This window comes from Vombatus ursinus, unplaced genomic scaffold, assembly GCF_900497805.2.
Source record: "Vombatus ursinus unplaced genomic scaffold, bare-nosed wombat genome assembly UNPS02012709.1, whole genome shotgun sequence".
Classification (NCBI taxonomy): domain Eukaryota; kingdom Metazoa; phylum Chordata; class Mammalia; order Diprotodontia; family Vombatidae; genus Vombatus; species Vombatus ursinus.
This window is the reverse complement of record NW_020952487.1, coordinates 542,605-569,120: the sequence shown is the minus strand read 5'-3', so window position 1 is coordinate 569,120 and position 26,516 is coordinate 542,605. Positions and strand designations below refer to the sequence as shown.

The window sequence follows — 26,516 nt, the reverse complement described above, 5'->3', positions numbered from 1 at the left end:
TCTCTCTCTCTCTCTCTCTCCCCTCCTTTCCCATTTTCAGGACTCACATTTTCCTCCCATTCTCCCTAGTCTGTGAGGCTGGTTGGATCCAGGCCCTGGGAGGGGTTTTGGCTTCAGAAGGGTGAGGAGAGGTGTCAATTTATTTATACCAGAGTCGTGGCTGGGTGAAGCCAGAGAGTTGGGTGTCCTGCAAGATGAGAGACAACAATTCATAGGGGATAGTAGGTCCTGCACAACCCTGATTACCACAGCCCCTCCCCGTCTCCTTTTCAGGATTGAATTTTTGATTCCCTCTGGGAATTCTGGAGGAAGGAGTGAGTGAGTGCAGGAGGGACTGGGAGGGTTGGGATGTAAGAAGGTATGTTGGGAGGGAGAGGGGAAGAGGTTAGTGACAGCGGCACATGGGGACTGCCTGGCTCCATCCAGCTTGTGCCTCTGGCATCTGTGGCATCTCCCAAGATATAAATACCCACCCAGTGGGTACCTGCCCCTCCCCAGCCTCAGGGTCTGGACTCCTAGGTTCTTCTTGCCTTAGAAGACCATGAAGTCTAGAATCATAGGAGATGGATCAAGGAGCAAAGGTCTTGGAAAGGCTATAGTGGGGGGCTAGGGGGTGGTAAGATGGGAGAAAGTGGGATAAGAACAGATGGGACCAAGGAAGCAGGGTGGTATATAGCACAGAGTTTGGGACTAGGAGTCAGAAAGCCTGGGTTTGATTCCTGGTCTTGCCAGTAACTAAAAATTATATGTCCTTTGGCAAACAATTTCTTTTCTCTGGGACTCAGTTTCCTCCTCTGTAAAGTGGTGGTAATTTTTAAAAAACATTTTGTAAGTGGCAAAACATTATAGAAATGAGTTATCCTTTTAAAAGAAGGAAGTTAGACTGTAGCCCCCTTATTTTTAACAATCTCTAAGGTCTGTTACGGTGCTAAAGTTCTGAGACCTAGAGAAGATAAGGGGAAAGGGATAGTAAGTGGGAGGGAGAAGGGGATTGAGGAGGGCACCAGCGCTGGGGAGCTGCCCCACCCCCTGATTAGCCCCTTCCCACAGGGTCAGTGTCCTGGTGGGTGCTCCCAAGGCCAACACAAGCCAGCCGGGGGTCCTGCAGGGCGGCGCCGTCTACCTCTGCCCTTGGGGCCCCAACTCTGCCCAATGTACCCCCATTGAGTTCGACAGTAAAGGTAATGGGTTGGGGCTTGGAGAAGGGGGCGGGTCTTGGGTGGGGATTGATAAGAGGGTGGAGTTTGGGGAGGAGAGGATGAAGTCTAGAGAATGGGGCCTGAGGGAAGGGGTGGGGCCAGCCTACCCTAGGGAGCGGGCGCTGGTGGGAGGGGCGCGAGAGGCCAGTGGATGCCTAGGTTCGATGGCTCGGGTCAGGCTGGGAGAAACCATCCCCTTCTTCCTTCCCCACCCTCATCTTTTCCCTGGCTCCTTGTGTGGCTTCTGCCAGTGGCACTGACGATGTGTTCCCAGCCCAGCCTTGGCGAGGCGGGGCGGGCATGATTCAGAAACATGTGGCTCTCATTTCCCCTGAATCACCCACAACTCAGGGAGGCCAGGGTAGAGACAGAGACCCAGACAGTGAGAGGGACAGGAACAAGGAAAGCCATAGAGACAGGGCTAGCTGGGAAGAAAATCAAAAGGAATATGAGGCGACGAGAAACAGGCAATCGAAATGATAAACAGGCAACCAATGATGCCTGTCGGGGGAGGGAGGCAAAGAGAATTCGGGAGGTAGATACTGAGAAAGACAGAAACTGAAATGAGAACAAGAACGGGAGAAATACAGAGAGGCAAATTTAGGAGAAATCCAGAAAGAGCTCAAAGATAGACATATATGGAAAAAGCTAGGGATACTAGTTAGGAATCAGAGACAGAAGAGAGAGTGGAGAGAGATGGAGATGCAAGGCAGAGAGAGATGCAGAAAGAGGGCTGACCTAAGGCACAAGGGAGAGAGGTGGAGAAAAAGTAGAGATGCTGACTGAGTGCTCTTTAATAAATTCTGCCCCGAAAATATCTCTTTGCATCCACCCCCTTTTCTCATTATTTCTCACTCAGACTCTTAACTGGTTTTCCTGCCTCTAGTTTCTCCCCATGCTAACGGTTCTCATGCACCTCAGATGCATTTTTAAAGCACTGCTTTGATGATGTTACTCCCCTGCTCAAAAGCTTTCAGTGGCTCCCCATTTCCTTTTATGATCTAACTTTGAAACTCATCTGTCCAGGCTTACTTACTATGACTAGCCTTTACCTGGTTTATGTTTCAGCCATCTCTCCCTGAAGACTCACTGACTCCTTAAGGCATCCTGTGCTTTCCTCCCTCCCTCCTTTTGTTCAGCATAGTCCTTCATGCCCTCCCTTTTTCCCTCCTCACCTTCAACTCTTGTTCCCATTTCCTGCTGGGCCTTTTAAAATCCTCCTCATCCTTTATGGCTTAGTTTAAATGTCACCTGAAGACTTTCTCAAGTTACCCTAGCTGGACCATGTCTCCTTTACAATCTCCTTGTGAACACTCTCATGTACTTTGTGTTATGGTCATTTGCAAATGTCTTATCTTCCTCGATAGACTGTAAGCTCCTTGTGGGCAGAGAGAGCCTTATTCGCCTTCATATCCACCACAGGGCCCAGTATGTACACAAATATATATATATATATATATATATATATGAATATATAGCATATAAAATCAAAATTTTAAAGTCAAATAGGCACAAATAGTTGGGGGGTCCAGTTGCATAGATCCCTGACCTGGGGGATTTCTTCATTGCCTCTAAACTCTCAGACTCTCCCAACCCTAACCCTGGACAGCTTGACTGAATCAAGGCATCTTGACCCCTACTTTATTGGAGAGGTTGAGGGAGGAAAAGCATGGTAGGCAACTCTGGAAATCCCTCTCTGAATGGGGAGGGGTGAGTCAGACTAGGAAACCGGCTCTCAGAGATCCTCTTCCTGCAGTCTGTCTACCGGTGACTCAGGAAGGGCCAACTTTAGAAGGTGCTTGGAGATCCCCAGCCAGAGGGCAGAGACTTCTAGTGAGATAAAAAGGAGTGTTGAAATTCTGGGCCCCAAGCTTTTCTCCCTTATGCGCATCTTACCCTTCCCTCTCAGGCTCTCGGCCCCTGGAGTCATCCTTGTCCAGTCCTGAAGGGGAGGAGCCTGTGGAGTATAAGTCCCTGCAGTGGTTTGGGGCCACAGTCCGAGCCCACGGTTCCTCCATCCTGGTGAGGGGCACTGCGCGCGTGTCAGGGAGGTAGGGTGGGAGCCAGGCTGGGCTAGGAAGGGAGTTGAATCCTAGCTGAGGAGTTGCCTATTGGTGCCCACAGGCCTGTGCCCCCTTGTATAGCTGGCGCACAGAGAAGGAACCCCTGAGTGACCCAGTGGGTACCTGCTACCTCTCTACGGACAACTTCACCCAGTTCCTGGAATATTCACCCTGCCGCTCAGGTATGGGGGGAAGGGAGAATCAGAGCATGGCTTGCGGGGTGGGGAGGGGATGAGGACAGACCTGGGACACCATATCCTTGAAACCCTTTCCTGCTCTACAATGACTGGGAGGCAGTTTGATGCAACGGAAAGAATATTGGCTCTGGAGTCAAAAGACCTACCTTTGTGACCTGGGACAAATTCCTTCCCATTTCTGAGCCTTAGTTTTCTGTTTTGTACAATGAGGGGGCTGAACTAGATGAGCTCTGAGGTCCCTTCTGCTGTAAATACTATGATTCTCTGACTATACCACCCTTGGCCCCCTCATGCTCACTCCCTCCCTTCTCACCCTCTTCACTTGTGCCTCCTCTGCTTGCCACACCTGCTTCCTTCTGCCCCTTTCCTGTTTGGGTAACTCTGTCTACATTGTGCCTCCTCTCTCCCTGCAGACTTTAGCTCCGCCACAGGGCAAGGTTACTGCCAAGGGGGTTTCAGTGCAGAATTTACCAAGGTAAGGAAGATGGGAGAAAGAAGGGCACAACCAGGGTAGGAGCAGGTATTGGGTTCATTTCACAGCTTCTGTCGCTCATCCTTCTGCCCGCACAGACAGGACGTGTGTTGCTGGGAGGACCCGGGAGCTACTACTGGCAAGGTGAGCCCCGGCCCCTAACTCGGACTTTTGCCCAATGACCCCTCAGCCCCTTTATCTAACTCTGTGTCCTGCTCCTGGTACTGAACTCCCTCTAGCTTTTTCCCCTTCTCCCCTCTCTGATCCATCCTGCCCCTACCCACCTCCCACCTTCCCCTTACCATCCAGGGCAGATCCTGTCAGCAACCCAGGAGCAAATTGCAGAGTCCTATTACCCAGAGTATCTAATCACTGAAGTTCGGGGGCAGTTGCAGACCCGACAAGCGAGCTCTACCTATGATGACAGCTATCTGGGTGAGTAAGGAAGGTGGCTTAGGCCTTCAGAGGGGGGACGCTCAGAAAACTCCAGCTTCTCCTCTCCCCATTCCATGAATAGTATGAGAACCTGGGGCTCTGGTCCCCCCTGCTTCTATCTATAGGCCTCTGCCTCTACCTACTCCATTTCTGGCTGACTGGAGAGCCTACTCTTGAGGCAGCTAGGTAACTAAGTGAATAGACTATTAGATGTGGAGTCCTGAAGACTTGAGTTCAAATCCCGTCTCAGATACTTACTGCATAACCCTGGTCAAGTCACTTAACTGCTTTCAGCCTCAGTCTCCTCATCTGTAAAATAGGGATGATGATAATAGCATCTACCACTCTAGAGCTGTCATGAGGATCTATATTAAAAATATGTGAAATAAAACATGTTAAACAACTCACTAACCCTAAAGCGACATATAAACTCCAGCTATTATTTTTATCGAGTAGCAGGGGAAACAATTTGGTACAGTAGAAAGAATGCTGGATTCAGGAGAGACCTAGGATCATATCCTAGAAATGTGAGCAAGTGACTTTACCTATCTGGGCCTTTGGTTCTCCCATCTGTAAAATGGGCATAGTGTTCGCACTACCGCTACACAAGACTGTTAGGAGAGTGCTATTCAAAACTTAAATCAATATTCTCATAACCAAGTGGGCCAGGTGGGAATTAGGGGGGAGTAGGGGCACAGAGGAGACTTCTCAGAATAAAAACTCTAACCTCTCTGCCCATTGTGTCCCACAGGATACGCAGTGGCTGTGGGTGAATTCAACGGAGATGCCACAGAGGGTAAGGATGTCACCAGGCCCAGGATTGTGGGAGATGAATGGGGAGGGGTCATACACCTCAAACCTGGAAGAGGCAAGGATTAAGGCCTCTAATGCCCTTTCCCTCCCTGCTTACCTAAAATGTTTCTTTCCTGCTTGCAGACTTTGTGGCTGGAGTACCCAAAGGGAACCTCACCTATGGCTATGTAAGACCCCTGCTGGCCCTCACCCCATGCTGTCCATTTTCATTCATTTATTCATTTCTCTAACATTTATTAAGTGTCTACTGTGTGCAAGGGCTACCATGCTAAGAGCTGAGGAGGATACAAAGACATATTCTGTGTACTCAAAGAGCTAATAGTCCAGCAGGGAGAAAAATTGATAATGCACACAAGCATCTATCAATAGAAGGGAGAGTATGATTAGTGCCATGTTTATAAAAAGGGGAGCAGGAGGGGGAAGAATTCATTTCCCTTTGGGAGAAGCAGAGACATCTCTATCGGGTGTCTCCAGACCTGGGCTTTGAAGGATGAGTTCAGAAGGCAGAGGTAAGAATGATGGGATGAGCAAAGATCAAAAGGGATCCATGTGTCTTGTTATTTTGATGTAAATGGTTACTAAGCTAGTTTAGTTGTTTTCATTAATGTTCAATGTTAGTTCTAATAAAACATTTTTTAAAAAAAAGAGATGGAGAAAAGCAAGTCAATAGTCCAATTTGACCAGAATGTAGAGTATGTGAATGGGAGTAATAAGAAATAAAATCTCAAAAGTGAATGAGGCAAGAGTCTGAATTTTATCTTGTAGAGGATTTATTGAAGTTCTGGGGGTAAGGGAGTGAGATGATTAGTTTTGCTTTAAGAAGATTAATCTCAGAGGCAACATGGTATAGTTGATAGAGCCCAGACTTGGAGTCAGAGAGACCTGGGTTTGAGTTCTACCTTAGACATGTACTAAGCTATAGAATCCAGAGCAAGTCACTTGGCATCTCTGGGCTTCAGTTTCCTTATCCGTAAAAGGAGGTGAATGACCTCTAAGACCCCTTCTGGCTCCAAAATCCACGCTCCTATGATTTATGATGCTATAATCTGGCAACCAGGGTGGGAGACCAGGTGTTAAAATAGTACAGTTGAGCAGTCACAAGGATTTGAACTAGGGTGGTGGTTGTTGGAAGAAAAAGGCCTCAATTTCATCATCTGTAAAATGATTGAGGATTGGACCAGATGATTTCTAAGGCCCCTCTAGCTCTGACATTTGGTGATCCCATAACTACTGTAGAGATAGAATTAACAGAACTTAGTGAGTAGGTTGATTCAGGGGTAGAATACGACGTAGGTTTCAAGTTGGGCTACTGAAAAGAATGGTGTTACCATTAGCAGAAATAGATATTAGAACGAGGAACAGGTCTCAAGGAGAAGAGAATGAGCCCGGCTTTGGACATACTGAATTTAATGGTCTAGTGGGACATCCAGGTGGAAATGTCCAGCAGACAGTTGGAAATACTGATCTCAGCCTGGGAAAAAGGCCAGGCTTAGATCTATTTTTGTCAGAGTGGCTCCTGCCAATGCCTGGGTGCCTGCCCCATGAGTCTTCTCCAGTCTTTCCAGGGAACTTTGGGTGGGCTAGAAGTCCCAGTATGTGTACACTGGGAGCAACACCACTATGTCTCCCCATCACCCAGGTCACCATCCTCGATGGTTCTGATGTCCAGTCCCTCTACAACTTCTCAGGGGAACAGGTGAGGACAGCTTTCTAACCCTTCGCCTGCATCTCCAAGCTGCCAAACTCCCTACAATGTCCTGCCCTCTCCCTAAGTCCCTATTGACCTTTCGCTCCCCCTCTATTGTACATGCTTATTGCCCTGTCTTGTTCCCTTCCCCAGATGGCCTCCTATTTTGGCTATGCTGTTGCTGCCACAGATATCAATGGGGATGGGTAAGTAAGTGAAGGGGCAGAACTTTCATTAGTATTTCTGGGGCCTGGGTAAGCACCATAAAAGGTGGTAGGAGATAGAGATCATGGGACATTGATCTACCATCTGAGACCCTGGCATGAGTGAAGCTGCTGCTGGTCCAGTGGGAATGGATGATGGGGTGCAGGGAGGAGCACATTTGCAGATCAGCCTAAAGTTGGTAGAAGAGGCCTGATGAAAGTAAGTGATGTTATCTGCCACTAAATTTCAGTCCTTTGAAACATAACCCCAGTTGTTCTGACTTAGTTATGGCTGGAGGGGGCGGTTTGGGAGTTAGGAGAGGGAGAAAGAGGATTGCTATTTCCTTCCTGTCTTGGGCTCTAGAAAGGGTGGGTAAGGACTTGAGGACAAACCCTGGTCTGCTAGGGATATCTGACTTCTCCTGGTTCAGACAGAAGGGGAATGACCAGGAATTAGGGATCAGGAAATCCTGATTTTCCCCCCTGGCCAGGTTGGATGATCTTCTTGTGGGGGCCCCACTGCTAATGGAGAGGACAGCTGATGGACAAGCTCAGGAAGTGGGGAGAGTCTATGTCTACCTCCAGCACCCATCAGGCATGGAGCCTACGCCCGACCTCACCCTCACAGGATTGGATGAATTTGGACGGTTTGGCAGTTCCTTGTCCCCCCTGGGAGACTTGGACCAGGATGGCTACAATGGTGAGAGCCTTGGGGTGAAGAAAGCCTAGATACTTGGATTTGAGGAAAATGAGGGAACTTAGAGAGACCAAGAGCTCAGATACCTGAATCAAACAGATGTAGTTGGATGAGTAGAGACCTAATTCTAAGGGCAATGAAAGGGGAAGGGGGAAGAAGGGTGGAGTATGGACACTTCTATCTGAGAAGTTGTAATGTCTAAGTTCAAAGGAAGTGGAGGAAGAGATTAGAAGCTCAAGCATGTAAGTCTAAGGGCCTAGATGGAACTAGGGGCCAGATGCCCAGGTCTTGAGGGGACAGAAGAATGGGGATTTAGGTCTAAAGGCCACTGCTGAGGGCCAGTCTGGGCAGCAATGTACAGTGGTAATAGGGCATGTCATGGATGTATTTCAGATGTGGCCATTGGAGCCCCATTTGGGGGGCAGACCCAGCAAGGAGTGGTGTTCGTGTACCCAGGGGGCTCCAAAGGGCTGGGCTCAAAGCCTTCCCAAGTGCTGTTACCCCTCTGGCAACCAGGGCATGCCCCTGATTTCTTCGGCTTTGCTCTTAGAGGGGCTCGAGACCTGGATAACAACGGATATCCAGGTGAATGCAAAAATATCCCCTTTGCTAGACACCTGGATTATTTTCTCCCCCTTATCTGAGTCCAAACACCTAGCAGAGAATGCTTAGAGTCTTTATCAAATACTCCATCCCCATCTCCCATCATCTCTTCAACTGGGAAAATCAGCCTCCAAGTGCAATTCTCCGCTATGGCCACCAGATGGCCACATCCCCCAACTCGGGCTCCATTGTGTTTAGAAAGCTGAGAATTTCAGTTCAGGGGGAACACTAAATCCCCTCATTGAGGATCTCTTTGTAAAAAGCTTATTAATGTGCGTATATTTTTATGTCACTGTTACATCTCATTGATCCTCCTACATAATCTTTGTCCTCCTCTAACAAGCAAATACAGTCAAACAAAACAAGATAGATACCTTGGGGTCATGGGTTCAAATCCTAACTCTAACACGTGCTGACTGTGCAAATCTGGACAAGTTGCTTAACCACTGGTGCTCAAGGCAACTCTCTAAGATCCAGAGAAGGTGGCATTGGGCATTGCTCAAGGGGAGATTCCTGTTACCTGTCTCCATCCCAAGCAAGACAAATCAATGCATTGCTTATGTATGAAAATGTATGCTATGTTCCCTATCCTTAGTGTACCACCCCTCTGCTGAAAGTGGAAGGCATGAGTCCTGTCTCCTGAATTCATGAGTGGTCCATGTGTTGAGCCATACTCTGATGTCCTTTGTTATTTTCCGTTACATTATTTTGTAAATGGTAAATTGTTTACCCAGGAGAGATTTTAGCTCAGGGTTCACTCACTCTCTGTGTGTACTTGTGTGGTTTTCTTGCAGACCTGATTGTGGGGGCCTTTGGTGTGGACAAAGCTGTTGTGTACAGGTATAGCAGGGAGATGTGGGACAACAGAAAACTCTGGGAGCGTTGGGAATCCAGGTGACTGAGTGGGAGGTGGCTGGAATACAAGAAGCCTGGAGTCTAGGATTCTGAACCCCTGTTTTTAGGGGACTGGGGAGCAAGTTAGAGGTCTGACGGTCCTCTTCTTCTTCTCCCTGACCCTGAAACCCCCATCAGGGGCCGCCCGATCATCTCAGCCCGGGCTTCCCTCACCATCTTTCCCGCTATGTTCAACCCTGAGGAACGAAGCTGCAGCTTGGAGGGAAACCCCATGTCCTGGTATGCAGCTAGGGGAGCAGATCCCACCGGGGCTTGGGGTGGGAGTCGAACCACTTCTGGGGACCAGACATTTGGGTCTGTGCCTTGGGGTGGAGTAGGAAGTAGAGTTCCTGGGTCAGTGTTGTGCCATTGGAAATTGGGAAGACAAGGAGGGAGCTGGCTTGGGGGAGAGACTTGAGAGGGAAAGGGGAGGACTGAGTCCATCTTTCTCCACCAATCTCTTTCCATCTCTCTCCAGCATCAACCTGAGTTTCTGTCTCAACGCTTCTGGAAAGCACGTCCCAGACTCCATTGGTGAGAGTGCCTTAGGGCCCTGGAAGGGTGGTCAGTCAACAGGCATTTATTTACCACTGATTATGTGCCAGGCACTGTGATAAGTTCTGGGATATAAAAAAGCTAAATCACAGTTCTTACCCTCAAGAAGCTCACATTCAAATGAAGGAGACAATAGTCTACAAGATATATACAGTGTAAATGGGAGATAAACTCAGAAGGACAGCTGTAGTAGTGAGGGGACCAGGAAAGACCTATAGAAAGTGGATTTGAGCTGAGTCTAGAAAGAAGCCAGGAGAAGGACTTGAGGGAGAACATTCCAGGCCTGGGGGGACTGCCGGTGCAAAGAAATGAATGAGGAGATGAATGTAAGCTCCTTGAGGGCAGGGACTGACTTTTGCCTCTTTTTTGTATCCCCAGCATTTAGCACAGTGCCTGACACATAATAGGTGCTTAATAAATGTTTATTGCTTGGTTGAAAAGAAGGCCAATGTTGCTGGATTATGATCCAGAATATGTAGAGGGAAGTAAAGCATAAGAAAAGTAGGAAGGGGACAAACTGTGAAAGCCTTTAGTAGCCAAGCAAAGGACTTTATTGTTGATTGATCCTGAAGGTAATAGGGAACTATTAGAGATTCATTGAGTAAGAGAGTGACTGAGTCATCAGACCTGCACTTTAAGAAGATCGCTTTGGCAGCTGAATGGAGAATGGACTGGGGAGAGACTTGAGGCAGGGAAACCAACCTTCAGGCTATTGCAGTAGGTCAGGTGTGAGGTGATGGGGTTGTGCCAAGTAGAGAGAAAAGGGGACATAGGTGAGAGATGCTGCAAGGTAGAAATGATGAGACTTGACAACAGTTTGGGTATATATAGGGTGAGTGGGAGTGAGAAGCGGGGGATGGATGGCACAAAGGTCGTGAGCCTGGGTGACCCGGAGGATGGTGGTGACCTCAGCATTAACAGGGAGACCAGGGATGCTCTGGAGGAAAGATGAGTTCTGATTTGGACATGCTGAGCTTGAGATGTCTATGGGACATTCAGTTCAAGATGTCCAACAGGCAGCCAGTCATATAAGACTGCAAGTCAAGAGAGAAGTTAGGACTGGATAAATAGATCTGAGAATCATCTGCTGAGAGACGATCATTGAACCCATGAGAGTTGATGAAATCACCAAATGAAATTGTATAGAGGACCCAGAATAATGCTTTGAGGGAACACTCACAATGAGTGGACATGACCCAGAGAAAAATCCAGAAAAGAAGATGGAGAAGGAGGAGTCAGAGAGGTAGGGGGAGAACTAGGAAAGCAATGTCACAAAAATCTAGAGAGAGAGGAGGGAATATCTAGGAGAAGAGGGTGATAGACAATGTCAGAGAGGCCAGAAGGATGAGGGTTGAAAAGAAAAAGCCATTAGATTTGGCAATTAAGAGATCATTGGTAGTGGCAGCTAGGTGGCGAAATGGACAGAGCACGGGCCCTGGAATCAGGAGGACCTGAATTAAAATCCAGCCTCAGACACTTACTAGCTGTGTGACCCTGGGCAAGTCACTTAACCCAATTGCCTCCAAAAAAAGAAGAAGGAAAAGAAAAAGAAAAAGAAAATCAGCTAGCAAAGTTGAGAAGCAGAGAGAACAGGCTTCCAAGTAGGGAAGGAAGGGAGAGAGATGCATCCAAAGGACTGAACTCCTGGGTCCCATAACTGCCCCTCCCCACCTTGTTTAGGTTTCACCGTGGAGCTCCAGCTAGACTGGCAGAAGCAGAAAGGGGGCATTCGTCGGGCACTATTCTTGGCCTCACAACAGGCGTCCTACACCCAGACCCTACTCATCCAAAATGGGGCCCATGAGGAATGTCAGGAAATGAAGATCTACCTTCGGGTATGGCCACACCCATTCAGAATCCAACTCACAGCCGGGTAGTTGGAGGAGATGGATGCCCTAAGACATCCTTCTGGGGAGGGCAGTCACTGAGTGGATGCGAAAAAACTATGCATGAAGGAGGAAGGGAAATGACCAGGAGGCACTTGGGGCAGTTGGTGGGGATGGGGAAGAACTGATGTAGTGGGAAGGGATTAGAGGAGTAGGAGACTGGTATCTGGGATCCTTGGATTTGGGAGAAGAAATACCCCTTCAACTGGAATAGAGTAGACCGTTGGCCAAGTCTCAAAGGGCCTTGAAACATTCACAACAGGCAAGATAGACTGGTTATGCTTAAAGGAAAGACCCTAAGGTCTAGTCTCTAAAACTGGAACCATTCCCTACACAGAGCCAGGCCTCCAGTCTCTCAGCTCCATGTCAGGCTGCATGGGGAAAGAAAAAGAGGAGAGGGAGGAAGGTGCTACTCCTGATCACCAGGGGCTGGGGCCAAAACTCACATATCCCTTTTCTCTGGTCCTCAGAATGAGTCAGAATTTCGAGACAAACTCTCCCCAATCCACATTGCACTAAACTTTTCGCTAGACTCCGGAGCTCCTCCAGACACGCATGGCCTCCGTCCAGTTCTGCACTACCAGAGCAGGAACCGAATTGAGGACAAGGTGAGAGGGGATCAGGGGATTAAAGTGGGGCAGAGCCTCCACATAAAGCAGGTAGGAAGAAGAGGGCAGGAAATGGAGGGACATGGTCTCTTGAGTCAGGAAGATCTGGGTTCAAATCCTGACTCTGACTACTTACTAACTACATAGTTACTTATTAACTATGTAACTTACTATTTCCCTATTTGTAAAACAGGGTTAATAATATCTGTAGAACCTAACTTACAGGATTGTTGTGATACTCAGATGAGATAATACAGAGTGGCCCACAAGGCTTAGTGCAACTGTAAGCTATTGAAACTTTAAGCACTAAGCCTTGTGGGACACCCTGTATAGGTAAAGCATTGTGTAAAGTGCCATATAAATGTCAGTTACTATTATTATTATTATTTCTATAACCAATTAATTATAGAATTAATCTTATAATACATAATTACAATTATACTATACTATAGCATTATATTATATAATATATAATATAATATTATTATAATATATAACATTAACATAATGAATAATGTTGATGTGATAATTTTATAATTATGATATTGGTATTATCACATATAACATATACTTATAATGTTTATATTATATACTATATTATGTTATGCATTATATTATATGTGATTATTATAAATTGTATGACATACTTTAATGATGATGATGGTGGTGGTGGTGGTGGTGGTGGTGGTGATGATGATGATGATGATGATGATAACATGGAAGAGAGCCAGGAGGAAGGAAGAGGTGGAGTTTAAGAGGCTGGCACATTGGAAAGGGGGAGGAACCTACAGGTAACTCATAGGAGGAAGGGGCTGGATTTTTGGGGGGAGGGCCTGAATTAGAAGGGTATATCCTAAACTCTCTCTCCCTGCTCCTCTTCCTTGTCCTGCTTAGGCTCAGATCCTTCTGGACTGTGGAGAAGACAACATCTGTGTGCCTGACTTACAACTAGAAGTGTTTGGGTAAGTGGGGTTGGAGTAGGAGTGCCCAGATGCCCACGGCTCTCTGTGCCCAAGGAGGCTTGGAAGTTGAAAGGCAGAGGATAGTGAGGTTCTAATATCCTAGTGCCCTGGGACTGGAGAAGGGGTTGCTTGGAGGCAAGACAGTCAGGTACTTGGGGATCCGGGGTTTGGGAAGAAGAATGAGTGTGGTGTGGGTGCTGTTCTGAGGATTAGAAGTTTGGCCTCTGCTACTTGTGACCTAGGGCAAACTGTTTCACCTGTTTTGACCTCAGTTTCCTCATCTGTAAAATGAGAGGAATGGACCAGATAACATCCAAAGTCCCTTCCAGCTCTTAATGTATGATGCACAAACAGGAGTTCTGGCCCCCAGGGCATATTCAATTGGGGGTGGGGGGCTCAGTACTCAGAAGAAAATCTGTTCCCTGTTGAGTGCAGTGGTGCTGGGAGAAAGGGAAACCTCCCCTTAGAGCAGTGGTTCTGGAAGGGTAGTCCCTTTACCCCTACAAGTCTGGGGTCCCTTTTAAGGGGTCTGCAAAGTCAAAACTATTTTAATAATAATACCAAGAGCTCCTTGGGATCCTCATTAGTTTTTAAGACTATAAAGGAGTCTTGAGTGTGAAAAGTTTGAGAATTATTGCCTTATGCTCCACAGGCACTGCCCATAATCCCTGGCCTCCTCTTCCTCACCCCTGGTGGGAGGAAGGGTAGTAGAGGGGGCATGTCATTGAGTGAAGGGAATGCTCTGAGACAGACACCTTTGGGGGTGGCATCCAAAGAGGAAGTACAGGGGCAGCTAGGTGGTGCAGTGGATAAAGCACCGGCCCTGAAGTCAGAAACACCTAAGTTCAAATCCAGCCTCAGACCAAACACTTGACACTTACTAGCTGTGTGACCCTGGGCAAGTCACTTAACCCCTATTGCCTGGGGAAAAAAAAAAAAACAAGCAAAGAGAAAGTAGACCTGCCCTAGGTGTTACTCTGAGTCCCAGACCTTCCCCTAATGATGGATAGGGCAGGCCATTTTCCCCTTGTGGAGCCTAATTTTCCTCATTTGTAAAAAGACAGAGTGGGGTTAGTTCTGTACTACTCTAGAGTTGATTTCATGCCACCAGGAAGGACTGTGAGGCAGGAGCTAGGTCTCTTGCCAAGATTTGGGGAGTTTCCACTTGACCCCAAATGTGTAACACCGCCACCCTTCCTCCTGCCAGGGAGCAGACTCAAGTGTACCTGGGAGACAAGAACGCCCTGAACTTGACCTTCCATGCCCAGAACATGGGAGAAGGAGGGGCCTACGAGGCTGAGCTTCGGGTCACCGCACCCCCAGAGGCTGAGTACTCTGGACTGGTCCGACACCCCGGGGTGAGCAGGGCTCAAGGCAAGGGAGCTGTGGGACACCTAACTGGGAAAGCCTAAGCTTGGAAGGGGCCAGGGTGACAGCCTGGGGACCCCCAAGGGAACTGGAGAGGGTGCTAGTGCTGCTACTCTTCCCCCCTAGAATTTCTCCAGCCTAAGTTGTGACTACTTTGCTGTGAACCAGAGCCGTCAGCTTGTCTGTGACTTGGGGAACCCCATGAAAGCCGGAGCCAGTGTGAGTGGGAAGGCGCTAGGGGCAGGGGCAGAGGTGACAAGAGCCAGGACCGGGGAGGGGTCAAGGGAAGGGGGAAGCAAATATTCTTCAGGCAGGCCTCCTTTAATAAATGTTTGTTGATTGATTAGTCGGGGGAGTGGGACAGGGCCAGGGGAGAGAGAGGGGATTAGAAATGGGAGTGATAGGCCTGAGCAGTTGAGGGAAGGAAAAGAGGAGGAGGAGGGACAGGAAGGAGAGGAAGGCTGATGAAAGAAAAGGGATTGAGCTGGACATTATTGGCATTTATGCAGCACTTTGAGTTTTGCGAAGGGTTTTACATACATTCCCGCATTTGAGCTTGACCAGTCTGACCCCTTCTTCCTTCTCTCTGGCTACAGCTGTGGGGGGGGCTTCGATTTACTGTCCCTCATCTCCGGGACAACAAGAAAACTATCCAGTTTGATTTCCAGATTCACAGGTAGGGATGGGGTCAGGGCCTGTGGACGTGAGGAGAGGAGAGGGAGCGAACAGGGGAGGAGGGAGTCTGCTGGACCAAAGGCCTTCCTTCCCTGGCTCACAATCTTCTATTTTCTTTCCCCTCCCTTCTTTGTTCTTTGTCCTGCCCTCCTGCAGTAAGAACCTCAATAACTCTCAGAGTGAAGTGGTTTCCTTCCTGCTCTCGGTGGAGGCTCAGGCCCACGTCTCCCTGAATGGGTTAGTCAAGGGGCATGGGTAGGGTTCCAGCTTGGGGAACGCACTGAACCTTCCTGACCCTTCTCTCTCTTTTTAGAGTGTCCAAGCCAGAGACGGTGCTATTCCCAATAAGTGGCTGGCAACCCCAAGATCCACCCCAAGAAGAGAACAGTGTTGGCCCTGAGGTCCACCACGTCTATGAGGTGAGAAGAGAGAAATAGCAGGGGGGATGGAAAGGTAGAGAGAGAAGGAGAAGGAAGAGCTGAAATCAAGAGCTTAGAGAGCTTTTAGTCCAACCCTCTCAATTTTTTTTCTTTTTTTAAATTTCTTTTTATTTTGAACTTAAACACCAAATGCCAAATGGACATTCCCATATATGCAGTAGAACAGAAAAAGATGATTGTACATGAAATTGCAAGTGTCTGTTAAGTACCTCTTCCTCTTCTTTTTAAGTATAAAAGTTCAACCTGCAGCATTCAAAGCTGTTCTGCCTGTCTGTGCTTCTTCTTGGCCTTTCTTCTGTTCTCTGCATTTAAAAAAATGTCTGAATGACCCTCTTTTCTTTCACTATTCCCCTACCCTCCCCCTCTCCACTTTATTCTCCCACTCCTCTACTATAAAAAAAAGAGAGAAAGGAAAAGAAAGAAAGGAAAAATAAAAAGTTCTGGTAACAAATATATATAATGAAAGAAAACAAAATCCCATATTGGCTGTGTCCAAAAATGTTTTTATTGAACCTACCCTTTTTCTGTCAGGAGACATCATCATTGGTCTTTGCATTGGTCAGGGTTCTAAAGTCTTCCAAATCCAACCCTATCACTTTACAGAAGAGGAAACTGAGGCCCATCTTTAAAATGAAAGTATGGGACTTGAGATAATCTCTATGGTATCTGATAGCTCTAAACCCTGTGGTCCTATGAATGGCACACAAAACAGTGGGGATGACACAGGGAGTGGTGTGGATGACAGAGAAAGGGAAAGGAAAGGGCTAGTGAGTGCTGGTCAGAAATTAGAAACTGTGGCCTCCCTTGAGGGAACAACCGAGGGCAAGGAAGAGATTTAGCTCAATTGGCTTGAGGTGGCCCTAGAAGTGGAGCAGAGGGGCCAGAGACCAGGAATGTCATGGACATGACTGAGCCACTGGTATTATGCTGCAGGGGCTGGGAGCTTGAGAGAGAAGGCGACAAAGATCATAGTAATTACCTGTGTAGCACTTTAAAGTTTGCAAAGAAAAAAAAATGGAAACATTGTCTCATTTGAGCTTCAGGAAACAATTGGGAGAACTAGGCATAATAGGTACTTTATTCCCATTTTATGGTTGAGAAAACTGAGGCTCAGGGATGTTGTAGATAGGGTTTGTTGAGGACTAGCACCTCTGGTGAGAGGGCCCCTGAGCCCTTTTCAGGGCTGCTCATCCACCTTTGGTGTCCAGCTCATTGACCCAACTCTCACCTTTGGCTCCAAGAAGCTGTAGCATCATGCACAGCGGCCACACCCTGGTAAGCCACCTCAGCAAACAGGCTAAACCAGGTTGAAGGCAACTGACTGGCCTCAGACCTGTTGCTGAGTTAGGGGATATCTTCCCCAAGCCTGTGAAGTCTTCCCCCTAGAGGAATGGGCAGATGAGAACAATTTGTTCCAAAGGCCATGAAAGCGACTGAAGCAGGCACCGTGGAACACTTAGAGCTTGGTCAGATATTGAAGACAAAGACGCCAGTGTCATCCACTGCATCCCAGGCCATCTCTAGTCATCTTGACTTTTGTCCTGCTACTGGAAGACAGAAGTGATGCTAATAACTCACACAACTCTGCCTCACTTTGGTCCAATTCATGAGGAAGTCAAGACATCACTCTGCAATGTCATTGGTCCTCTGAAAACGAAGGATAAACAACATCAGATAGGACAAAGAAAATAGCATGATCCAGTGGAAAGAGCATTGGATTTGGGCTCAAGGGACCTGGCTACAGATCCTGCCTCTGCATGACCTTGGACAAGTATTTCACCTCTTTGAGCCTTTCTTAGTTTCCTCAGCTGTAAAGTTTAGAGATCAGATTAAATGCCCTCTAAGCTCCCTTTTAGCTCTAATTTTATGATCCTGTAGCCATTGAGGTTGCAAACATGGGAGACTGGGAGGATAGTACACCCATAACAGAATTAGGATTTTTTTTTTAAGATCCAGTCTTACTGCTCCACCAAAGTTGGATTTGCACTAGCCCCTAATGGGCCTATTTCCACCACTAAACATTAGCAAGGAAGCATTGACCTGCTCCATTTCTGACCTGGACTGGTTCATCCTTCCTTAGGCATCCTGATGCCTCCAACTCTCCTGAGGTTCATCATTTTTGGTGTCAGACTTGGTGGAAATCTCCTCTCAGCTTAGCCCACTTCAGTTCACAATTCCTGAGCTCAAGCAAAACACCAGCCTCATCTTCCCAAGTAGCTTGGGCTACTATGCACAGCAGAAATAAGGATGTTTAGAGGCAAGGTCTATTTAGGAGGAAAGCCCTGTTTTGGATATGCTGAGTTTGAGATGCCAAAGGGGCATATAACCAGCACACAGCTAATGATGTGGAATTTGGGAGAGAGACTGGATATGTACATTTGGGAGTTACCTTTGTAGAGAAGACACTTGAACTTTCTCTCGAAGCAGATGAGCTCGCTAGCTAAAAGAATGTAGAGGAAGAAGAGAAAGGGGATCAGGACAGTCTTTGAGGAAGCCCAAATTTCAAGAGTAGGAGATAGATGAAGAACCTTCAAAGGAGGCTGAAAAGGACCAGTCAGATGGGTAGCTGGAAAATCAAGAGAAGCAGCTTCCCTGAGGCTAAGGAAGAAGAGTTTATTCTGTAGTGAGGGATGGTCAGCAGTATTAAAATCTGCAAAGAGGTCAAGGTGGATGAGTCCTGAGAAAAGGCCACTGGATTTAGTCATGAGAAGTTGTTGGTGGCCTTGGAGACAGTAATCTCAGTAAAATGTAAAGAAGTCAGGTTGCAAGAAGTTGAGAAATAAGAAATCATGGGGTGGGGAAAGAAGGACTTAGAAATATGTACAGATCAATAATGTCAAGATCAAGGTGACCCAAAGCTGAGGTCAGTACCAGGACTGAAGTGTCCCCCACTAACGGCTCCATTTTTCCTTTCCTCAGCTTGTCAACGATGGTCCCAGCTCCATCAGCAGAGGGATACTGGAGCTCAGCTGCCCGCTGGCCCTGGACGGTCAACAGCTCCTCAATGTCACCAAAATCTCAGGGCTTAGCAACTGCACATTTAATCCCAACCCACAGGACCTGAAGGTAAGGAAATAGGCACTGGGACCAGAGGGAAATGGGGGGTAGGGAGGGATGTAGGATCTGAGCTCTGGAGAAGAGATCTAGGGCAGAGGACACTGACCCATTCCATTTACTTCATGGTCATTTATTATTCTGTCTGCTGTGTATAAAGCCCAGTGGTAGCTGTTGGGGAAGATACAAAGTTTAGGTAAGATGAAGTCCTTGCCCCCTTGGAACTCAGAGGCTTGAGATGAGATATGATAGATATATATCATAGAATCACAGAATTTGAGAGTTGCAAGGGATCTCAGTGACCATCTGATCCAAACCATACACAAAGGAATTCCCACTCTAACATACCAGATGAGTGGTTGTCCACCCTGTTTCAAAGAAAGGGACTACAACCCATTGAAGGAACTTAACCTCACTCTTGGGTACCACTTATTATGTGGAAGTTATTCCTGGCATCAAATCTACATGTGCTTCTGTGCAACTAAACAATACTAATAGCTAGTGTTTATATAATGCCTACTATGTGCCAGGCACTGTACTAAGTGTTTTACAAATATGATTTCATTTGATTTTCATAACCCTGATTTTTACCTACCTTGTGAGGTAAGTACCATTTTTATCCCCACTTTATAGTTGAGAAAACTGAGGCAAACTGGGTTAAGTGACTTGCCCAGGGTCACACAGATAATAAGTATCTGGGGCCAGATGTGAAGTCAGAAAGATGAGTCACATGACAGCCCTTCAAACATTTGAGCACAGCTGTCCTATCTTCTCCAAACTAAACTTGGCCAGGTCCATCTGTCCTGACTTCCAGGCCCTTCGCCATCCTGGAGGCCCTCCTCTGGACCCTGGCCAGCTTTTATCCATGTCCTTCTTGTGCCCAGAACTGAGTCCACTATTCCAGAAGAGGTCTGATCAGGGAGAGTACAGCGGGTTATCACCTCCCTATTCCTAGAAGTTCCTCTTTTCATAATAGAGCCCAAGACACCCTAAGGTTTTCTGGCTGCCACAGCACACTGCTAACTCACACGGAGCTTTTGCAATTCACTCATGTCCCAAGATCCTTTTCAGAACAACCTCTGAATCTGTGCCTCCCTCATCTTCTACTTGGGGAGGTGCTGTTTTGTGCCTATGTGCCAAACTTTATATTTGTCTGTACGAAATTTCATCATATTAGATTCAGTCTGCCAAGATGCTTTTGAATCCCAACTCTGTCATCTGCTGTGTTAGCTACCCCTCCCAGCTTCATGTCATCCACAAAGTTGATGGGCATTACTGTCTATGCCTTTATCCAAGTCACAGATAAAAATGTTAAACCACTCAGGGCCAGGCACTGAGCCCTGGAGCCCTTCACTGGAGACCTTCTGCCATGTTGACGCTGAACCATCAACAACTGCTCTTTGAGTCTGGCCATCCAATCAGCCCTGAGTCCATCCACTTGTATTGTCATCTAATCCATACTTTCCATGTTTTCCCAAAAAAGAGCATATTTTATCAAACAATTTGCTAAAATCGAGGTAAACTATATTCATAGCATTTCCCTGGTTTGCTAGTTTAGTAATCTTGAAAAAAAATACATGAAATTAGTCTGCCATGACTTTTTTTTTTTAATGCTGGGTCTTCTTACGTTACCTTAGTTAGAAGTATAGCATTTATTCATAAGTTCAATCCCATTGCTGATCAATAAGGAGGCTTTAGCCTACTTTCCAACCTAGGTCAGTTGCGCTAGGCCAATTTAGCTCAGACCCCAGAACTCAGGAGTTCCACCAGCCTCAGACTCCCCCCAGTAGCAGAGATTTTAAGCATATGCTACCCCACCCATCATGACATTGTCAGTGAAGTCATGTTGGTTATTTGTCATTGTCACTTCCCTTTCTAGATAATAGACAACCATCTTTTAATATCCTTTCTAGGATATCCCCCCAAGAATCCACATTAAGCTCACTGACCTGTGGTTTGCAGACTATTCTCTTCCCTTTATGAAAAATTTGGACAACATTTGCCGTTCTGCAAAGTTGTGGGACCTCCCCTCTTGTCCTTATTGTTGACAGTGGCTCCTGGTCCCATCTGTCCATTGTTTTGGGACCCAAGGATGTAATTCATCAGGGTCAGTTAACTTGAATTCATCAAAGGTGACTAAGTGCTCTCTTGCCATCTACTTATCTTGGGTATCAAATCCCTGTTTGCCATTCTTATTCTGTCATTTCCAATGAAAAGGTCATTCTCCTTTGAGAAAAACACAGAAACAAAATCAAGATTGAACTGCTCTGCCTGCTCTCAATCATCACTTATCATCATCCCATCCACCCTCCCAGCAAAGAAACAAAATAGAATTGAGCAGCTCTGTTTTCCTTCTGGTGTCAGTTCTCATCCTATTCCCCATCCCTCCTTTGATCCTCCTTTTTCTCCCCAGGTAACTTTAAAAGTTATTTTTATTATCCTTAGCTTCCCTCAACAGCCTTAGCTCACTCTGATACTTTTTATGGGACTTACTTTTACATGCACTTTACTTACATTTACGCTCTTAACGTTCGTCTTCTGTTACCTGGCCTTAATTCCCTTTTCTGTACATTTCTTTTAAAAGTCCAAGTCAGTTGGTGAGTTTCCTGTGTGTCCACTTTGCTCTCTAGAGAAGTCTCATTTTTGTTCCTCATTGAAATTATTTCCACTTGCATCTTCAGGATTTCCTTCTTGAGCATCTCTCAGGCCTCCTGGGCTGACTTTGGAAATATTTTAGTCTATGAGATCATGCTTGTCTTTCCTCTGAACCCAACAAAGTCTGCTTTCTCAAAATCTAGGGTTTTTATATATCAGATTATTCCCCTCTCATCTATCACTATCTCTAGGATTGAGTGGTCACTTGCCCCCCAGATTCCCATCCTTCCCACCCTAGCAACTGTTTCCTCCCTATTAGTGAGACTTATATCCAAAGTAGGATTTCCCCTTTATGGCTCCTCCACCTTTTGAAGGATGAAATTATTGCTAAGGCACATCAGGAAGTTATTAGACACTTCTATGGATTTTATGGATTTCGTTCTGTCCTATAGTTAAGTGCATAATGGAAGTACAAGCAGAGAGCTTTGTACTGGGGGAGGTCTTTACAGGATGGGAGAGAGGAATCCAGGAAGGCTCCCTAGAATTTAAAAGGTGGATTCAGAAGGTGAAGGGAAGAAGGGAGGACATTCCAAGAAGAGGCACTAGGGAGAGGCAGTGAGACTGGTAGGAAAAGGGGAAAGAAGGTAAACACTGCAGACACTTACTAGCTATGTGACCCTGGGCAAGTCACTTAATCCCATTGCCTAACCAAAAAAAAAAAAAAAAAAGTAGACACTATTGAGAATCCTGGAAGGAGGCAACAAAAGTAGTTATCTATGAGGTAAACTGAAAGGAAGGAGCTCTTGTGCTCATCGAGATACTCAAACGAGGCTTTTCTAGAAAGGAGATCCAGTGTAAACCAGACCTGAAAACTGGGTCATCTCTACCAGGAAAGGGGGATAGAATTTAACTTGAGGTTATCTCCCTCCAGCTGGATCCTGAGGAGCCCCAGCATCGACGGCAGAGGTGGGAGGCCTTAAGCCGGGGACCAGCCCCTGGGCCTCGAGTTTTGGTAAGTTTAGAATTCTGGGAACCCTGGGTTTTGGGGGTGTCTGGGGGAGTAGACTCAGGACCTAAGAGTTGTTGGAGGGCATGGAGCCAGGGATTAGATTAAGAGCTAAATGTCAAGACTTTTAGATTCTGGACACCTTACTCTTCTAAACCTTCCTCAGAAATGTCCTGAAGCAGACTGTTTCGACTTGCGCTGTGAGCTAGAACAGTTACACAGGCAAGAAAGCCGAAGTCTACAATTGCATTTCCAAGTATGGGCAAAGACCTTCCTGCAGGTGAGAGCCTGATGCCTGAATTTTGTCTCCTTCCCTCTCTGTCCCTGTCTGTCTGTCTTCCCCTCCCTCTGCCTCCCCTTCTCATTCCTCTCTCCTTCCCCCTCCCTCTCTGTCTCCCCCTCCCTCTGCCCCCTCTTCTCCTTCCCCTCCCTCTCTGTCCCTGTCTGTCTGTCTCCCCCTCCCTCTGCCCCCCTTTCTCCTTCCCCTCCCTCTCTGTCCCTGTCTGTCTGTCTCCCCCTCCCTCTGCCCCGCTTCTCCTTCCCCCTCCCTCATTGTTCCTGTCTGTTTCCCCTTCTCTCTGCCTCTTCTTCTCCTTCCTCTCCCATTTCCCCTCCCTCTCTGTCCCTGTCTGTCTGTCTCCCCTTTCCTCTGCCTCCCCTTCTCCTTCCTCTTCCCTTCACCTTCCCTCTCTTCCTATGATTTCATAGGTCCAGCTCCCAGTCAGGAACTTCCTCTACCAATGACAAACTAGCATCTTCTCCGCAGTTTACCCCGCCAGAGATTTGCCTGGGGCCCAGAGAGGTCAAAGGGACTTGAGCCCAGGTCTTCCAAGGCCAGCTCTCTATCTACTGCCCCATGCCGACCTTTATCATTAGCTTAAAGAGTTTTATTGATGCACTGGCATAATGGTAGAGAAGCAGCCTTGGGGTCAGGAAGACCTGGGTTCGAGTCCTGTTTCTGACACATATTAGCTGTGTTCTCGTGGTCAGATTAGTTTAGCCTTGGAGTGCCACAGGCTGATCCCTAAGACAATAAATTACAGCCAAGTTGCCAGAATAAGGAATATTTGGCATTCCGTAAACTGGTAAAATGAAGGGTCCAAGGCAAATTCTCACAGTTGATGTCTTTTTTCTTGCATCACAGCATTTTCCCATTATACACCTCCCTACGTTGGACTTCCTCTTGTAGCCCCCTGAAAAGGCAGATAGTTAAAACCAACCAGCAAGGTGGTTTTATCTGGCAACGCATAGCATTCAGTCCCCATAACCCTCATTTCTCTAGTAAAAGGAAATATGGTCCAAGATTCCAACTCCTAACTTTTCACCTCCAACTAACCCCACTTCCCCAACCTAGGGCCCCCAAACCTATATCTTTCATCCTCAACCTCAACCTCATTCCCCTTCTTCAAGTTCCCAGCCCCAATATTTACGTCCCCCCTCTTTCTCCTACCTATTGTCTGAGCTATGGGCCTATGCTGCCACCTGATGGGCAAAATACATATGGCAGTCTTTCCTTCCTGACCTCTTTAATGACAAAGAGCCAGAGAGAAACTCAGAAGGGATAGACAGAGACACAGAAATTCAGAGCAAGGAGAGAGATGGAGGGGGAATCACCCAATCGGACAAAAAGACACAGGCACAAGACGAACAGAGAGGCAGACATGCTTTGGGAGACAATTCAGTACAAATCAACATTTATTGAACACTGTGTGCACAGAGCATTTTGCTAGGTCCTGGAGAGCATACTTGAATATAGAGGACCCAAGATTCTGTTGGTGTGAGTTCTTCCTGACCCAACTAGCAGCAACTCTCCTCTGCCTCAGTAGATGGCCACTTTTTTTGTCCAAAACATCATCACCTTGTAGCCAAGCTGGTCCATGGATGACACAGGCAGTCCCTCTATCAGAACCTTTCCAGGTTTCCAGGTAGGACCTGTCAGAGCTTGCTCTCCACTGGGAGTGACCTTCAAGAACTCATGGTTACCTCCATGCCACCATAAGGTGTCAGGGGAAGATTCAAGGTGATTTGAGGTGATGAAGGCATCAGATACAAAGCTTTAATGAGACAGGATCTTGCATTCTCAGAGTGAGCGCAGTTACATAGTACAGTAAATTGAGTCAGGAGGACTGAGTTCAGATCCGGCCTCACACACTTAGTAGCTGTGTGTTCCTGGGCAAGTCACTTAACCCCAATTGCCTCCCCCAAAATCTAATAGATATGACACAGGTGCAGATAAACAATTGTAGTGCAAAGTACAACTTAAAATGCATGAGAGAGGGTCAGGCAAAGTTCTGAAGGAGGCCTGAGATGGGGAAAGGTCATTACTGAGAGTATCAGATGAGGCTCTATGGCTTTGGAGTTGGATTTTGAAGGATGGGTTGACTGAGATACAAGGATACTGTGAAGGGGAGACAGAAGTCTGGAAGGACAGAAACAATGCCTTGGTTTCCTCATCTGTAAAATAAAGTTTGCCTAGATGACTTTTTTTTTTTGCTTTTTTTGGTGAGGCATTTGGGGTTAAGCGACTTGCCCAGGGTCACACAGCTAGTAAATGTTAGTGTCCAAGGCCAGATTTGAACTCAGGTCCTCCTGACTCCAAGGCCAGAGCTCTATTCACTCTGCCACCTAGCTGCCCCCTTGTGCTACCTAGCTGCCCCCAGCCTAGATGACTTCTAAGGACCGCTTTCATCCTGTGATATGATGATGGAAAGAGAGTCACAAAACCACAGAAAAAAAAATGAGAAAGAAGAGATCTCTCCCCTACCCCCTGGCAGATCCTGAGCTGATGGGGTAGGGGAATAGGGATGGTCCTGACTTTCTCTTTTCTCCCCCCGCAGTGGGAACATCAGCCAGTCAGCCTGCAATGCAAGGCAGTATACAAGGCGCTAAAGATGCCATATCGAATTCCTCCTCGGCAGCTACCCCAGAAGGAGCTTCAGGCAAGTCAGGGACCCAGACCTCAAGTCGGGAAGTACAGGGAGGGAAGTGGAGAAGGGCTTGACTCATGGCGGTTGGGTGGGCTCATGTCCCAGGCCTAGGGCCCAGGGGAGGGCTTTGAGATCCAGATATAAGTTGAAAAGAAGCCTGGAGTCCCCTGAGACCCTTTTCTCCTCCCTTCCAGGTGGCAACTGCAGTGCAGTGGACCAAGGCAGAAGGCAACCAGGGGGTCCCACTCTGGATCATCATCCTTGCTGTGCTTCTCGGCCTCCTGCTCCTCGGCCTCCTCATCTACGTCCTCTACAAGGTCAGCGGCAAGCCCACACAAACCCCCTCCACCTCCCAGGCAGAACGTCCCAGCTCCCCAGCAATAATCTAATAGCCCCAATCATGACATCTCCCCCATAACAACTATGCTAGCATCCTCTGTGGGGGCCATGGCCACACTTTCAGCTGCAGCATCTGGGGGGGAAAAACAGTGAAAAGGGCACTGGCTTTGAAGTAGGATCTTGGATTCAAATCCTGACTCTGTGACTTGCTGCCTTCATGACTTTGAATAAGTCACTTGATGTATTAGGGCCTCAGTTCCTCATCCACAAAATGAGGGAGCTAAACTGGATAGATGGCTGCTGAAGTCCCTTCTGGCCTTAAATCTGTGATCCTGGGGTTGCAATCAATGGTGTGAGATGATCCAGCGGGCTCACCGGGCATGTACCTGGTGATCACCAAAGGCAGTGGGTCAGCTCAGATGCTCTGTCTTGTCCCGGAATGTGCTCTACTTAATGCAGAACATACAGAGAGTCACTGCCCCCGTGGTGGGGACTCCATCGGGATGGGGGGAGCTGGGGGTTGGGAGTAGAGGACAGGGACTTTGTGCTAACAAAATGAGGATCAGAAGGAAAATGATGGAAGAGTATGACCAGAATCTCACCACTTATTTTGTGGCTGTCTCCCCCTCTCCCTCTGCCCATGAGATACTTCTTTTAACTTTCAAAAAACCAAGGAGAACTGCCCACCTAGATAATCCTGCCAGCTAGTCCAGGCAAGAGGAAGGGGAGTCATGCTGAAGTTGCTTGGTGCTTAGGGTTCCCAGGGGGATTGAATTCATTGCTTTCCATTCCTCAGTCTAAGATCTCTCCCTAGGACCCAGCTATCCTGCCCCCAGCC

The 26,516-nt window shown here is 47.3% G+C and overlaps 1 protein-coding gene across 2 annotated transcripts in view; it reads left to right on the top strand.

Moving 5' to 3' along the window:
* The window catches only part of ITGA5 (integrin subunit alpha 5), a 33,941-nt gene that overhangs the window by 6,046 nt on the left and 1,379 nt on the right, over positions 1-26,516 (top strand). The window contains exons 2-29 of one of the 2 annotated variants that reach the window (XM_027858057.1): positions 1,051-1,181; positions 3,109-3,221; positions 3,324-3,444; positions 3,873-3,934; positions 4,030-4,075; positions 4,241-4,366; positions 5,118-5,162; positions 5,303-5,346; positions 6,819-6,875; positions 7,020-7,072; positions 7,561-7,769; positions 8,160-8,351; positions 9,164-9,209; positions 9,402-9,503; positions 9,742-9,797; positions 11,499-11,653; positions 12,175-12,312; positions 13,207-13,274; positions 14,482-14,632; positions 14,769-14,861; positions 15,239-15,318; positions 15,474-15,554; positions 15,631-15,736; positions 18,677-18,823; positions 22,338-22,418; positions 22,579-22,692; positions 25,250-25,351; positions 25,534-25,656. In XM_027858057.1, coding sequence (XP_027713858.1) covers positions 1,051-1,181; positions 3,109-3,221; positions 3,324-3,444; positions 3,873-3,934; positions 4,030-4,075; positions 4,241-4,366; positions 5,118-5,162; positions 5,303-5,346; positions 6,819-6,875; positions 7,020-7,072; positions 7,561-7,769; positions 8,160-8,351; positions 9,164-9,209; positions 9,402-9,503; positions 9,742-9,797; positions 11,499-11,653; positions 12,175-12,312; positions 13,207-13,274; positions 14,482-14,632; positions 14,769-14,861; positions 15,239-15,318; positions 15,474-15,554; positions 15,631-15,736; positions 18,677-18,823; positions 22,338-22,418; positions 22,579-22,692; positions 25,250-25,351; positions 25,534-25,656 — 2,842 coding nt within the window. The remainder of the gene's footprint in view (positions 1-1,050; positions 1,182-3,108; positions 3,222-3,323; positions 3,445-3,872; positions 3,935-4,029; positions 4,076-4,240; positions 4,367-5,117; positions 5,163-5,302; positions 5,347-6,818; positions 6,876-7,019; positions 7,073-7,560; positions 7,770-8,159; positions 8,352-9,163; positions 9,210-9,401; positions 9,504-9,741; positions 9,798-11,498; positions 11,654-12,174; positions 12,313-13,206; positions 13,275-14,481; positions 14,633-14,768; positions 14,862-15,238; positions 15,319-15,473; positions 15,555-15,630; positions 15,737-18,676; positions 18,824-22,337; positions 22,419-22,578; positions 22,693-25,249; positions 25,352-25,533; positions 25,657-26,516) is intronic. The other variant, XM_027858058.1, reaches the window with a different exon arrangement.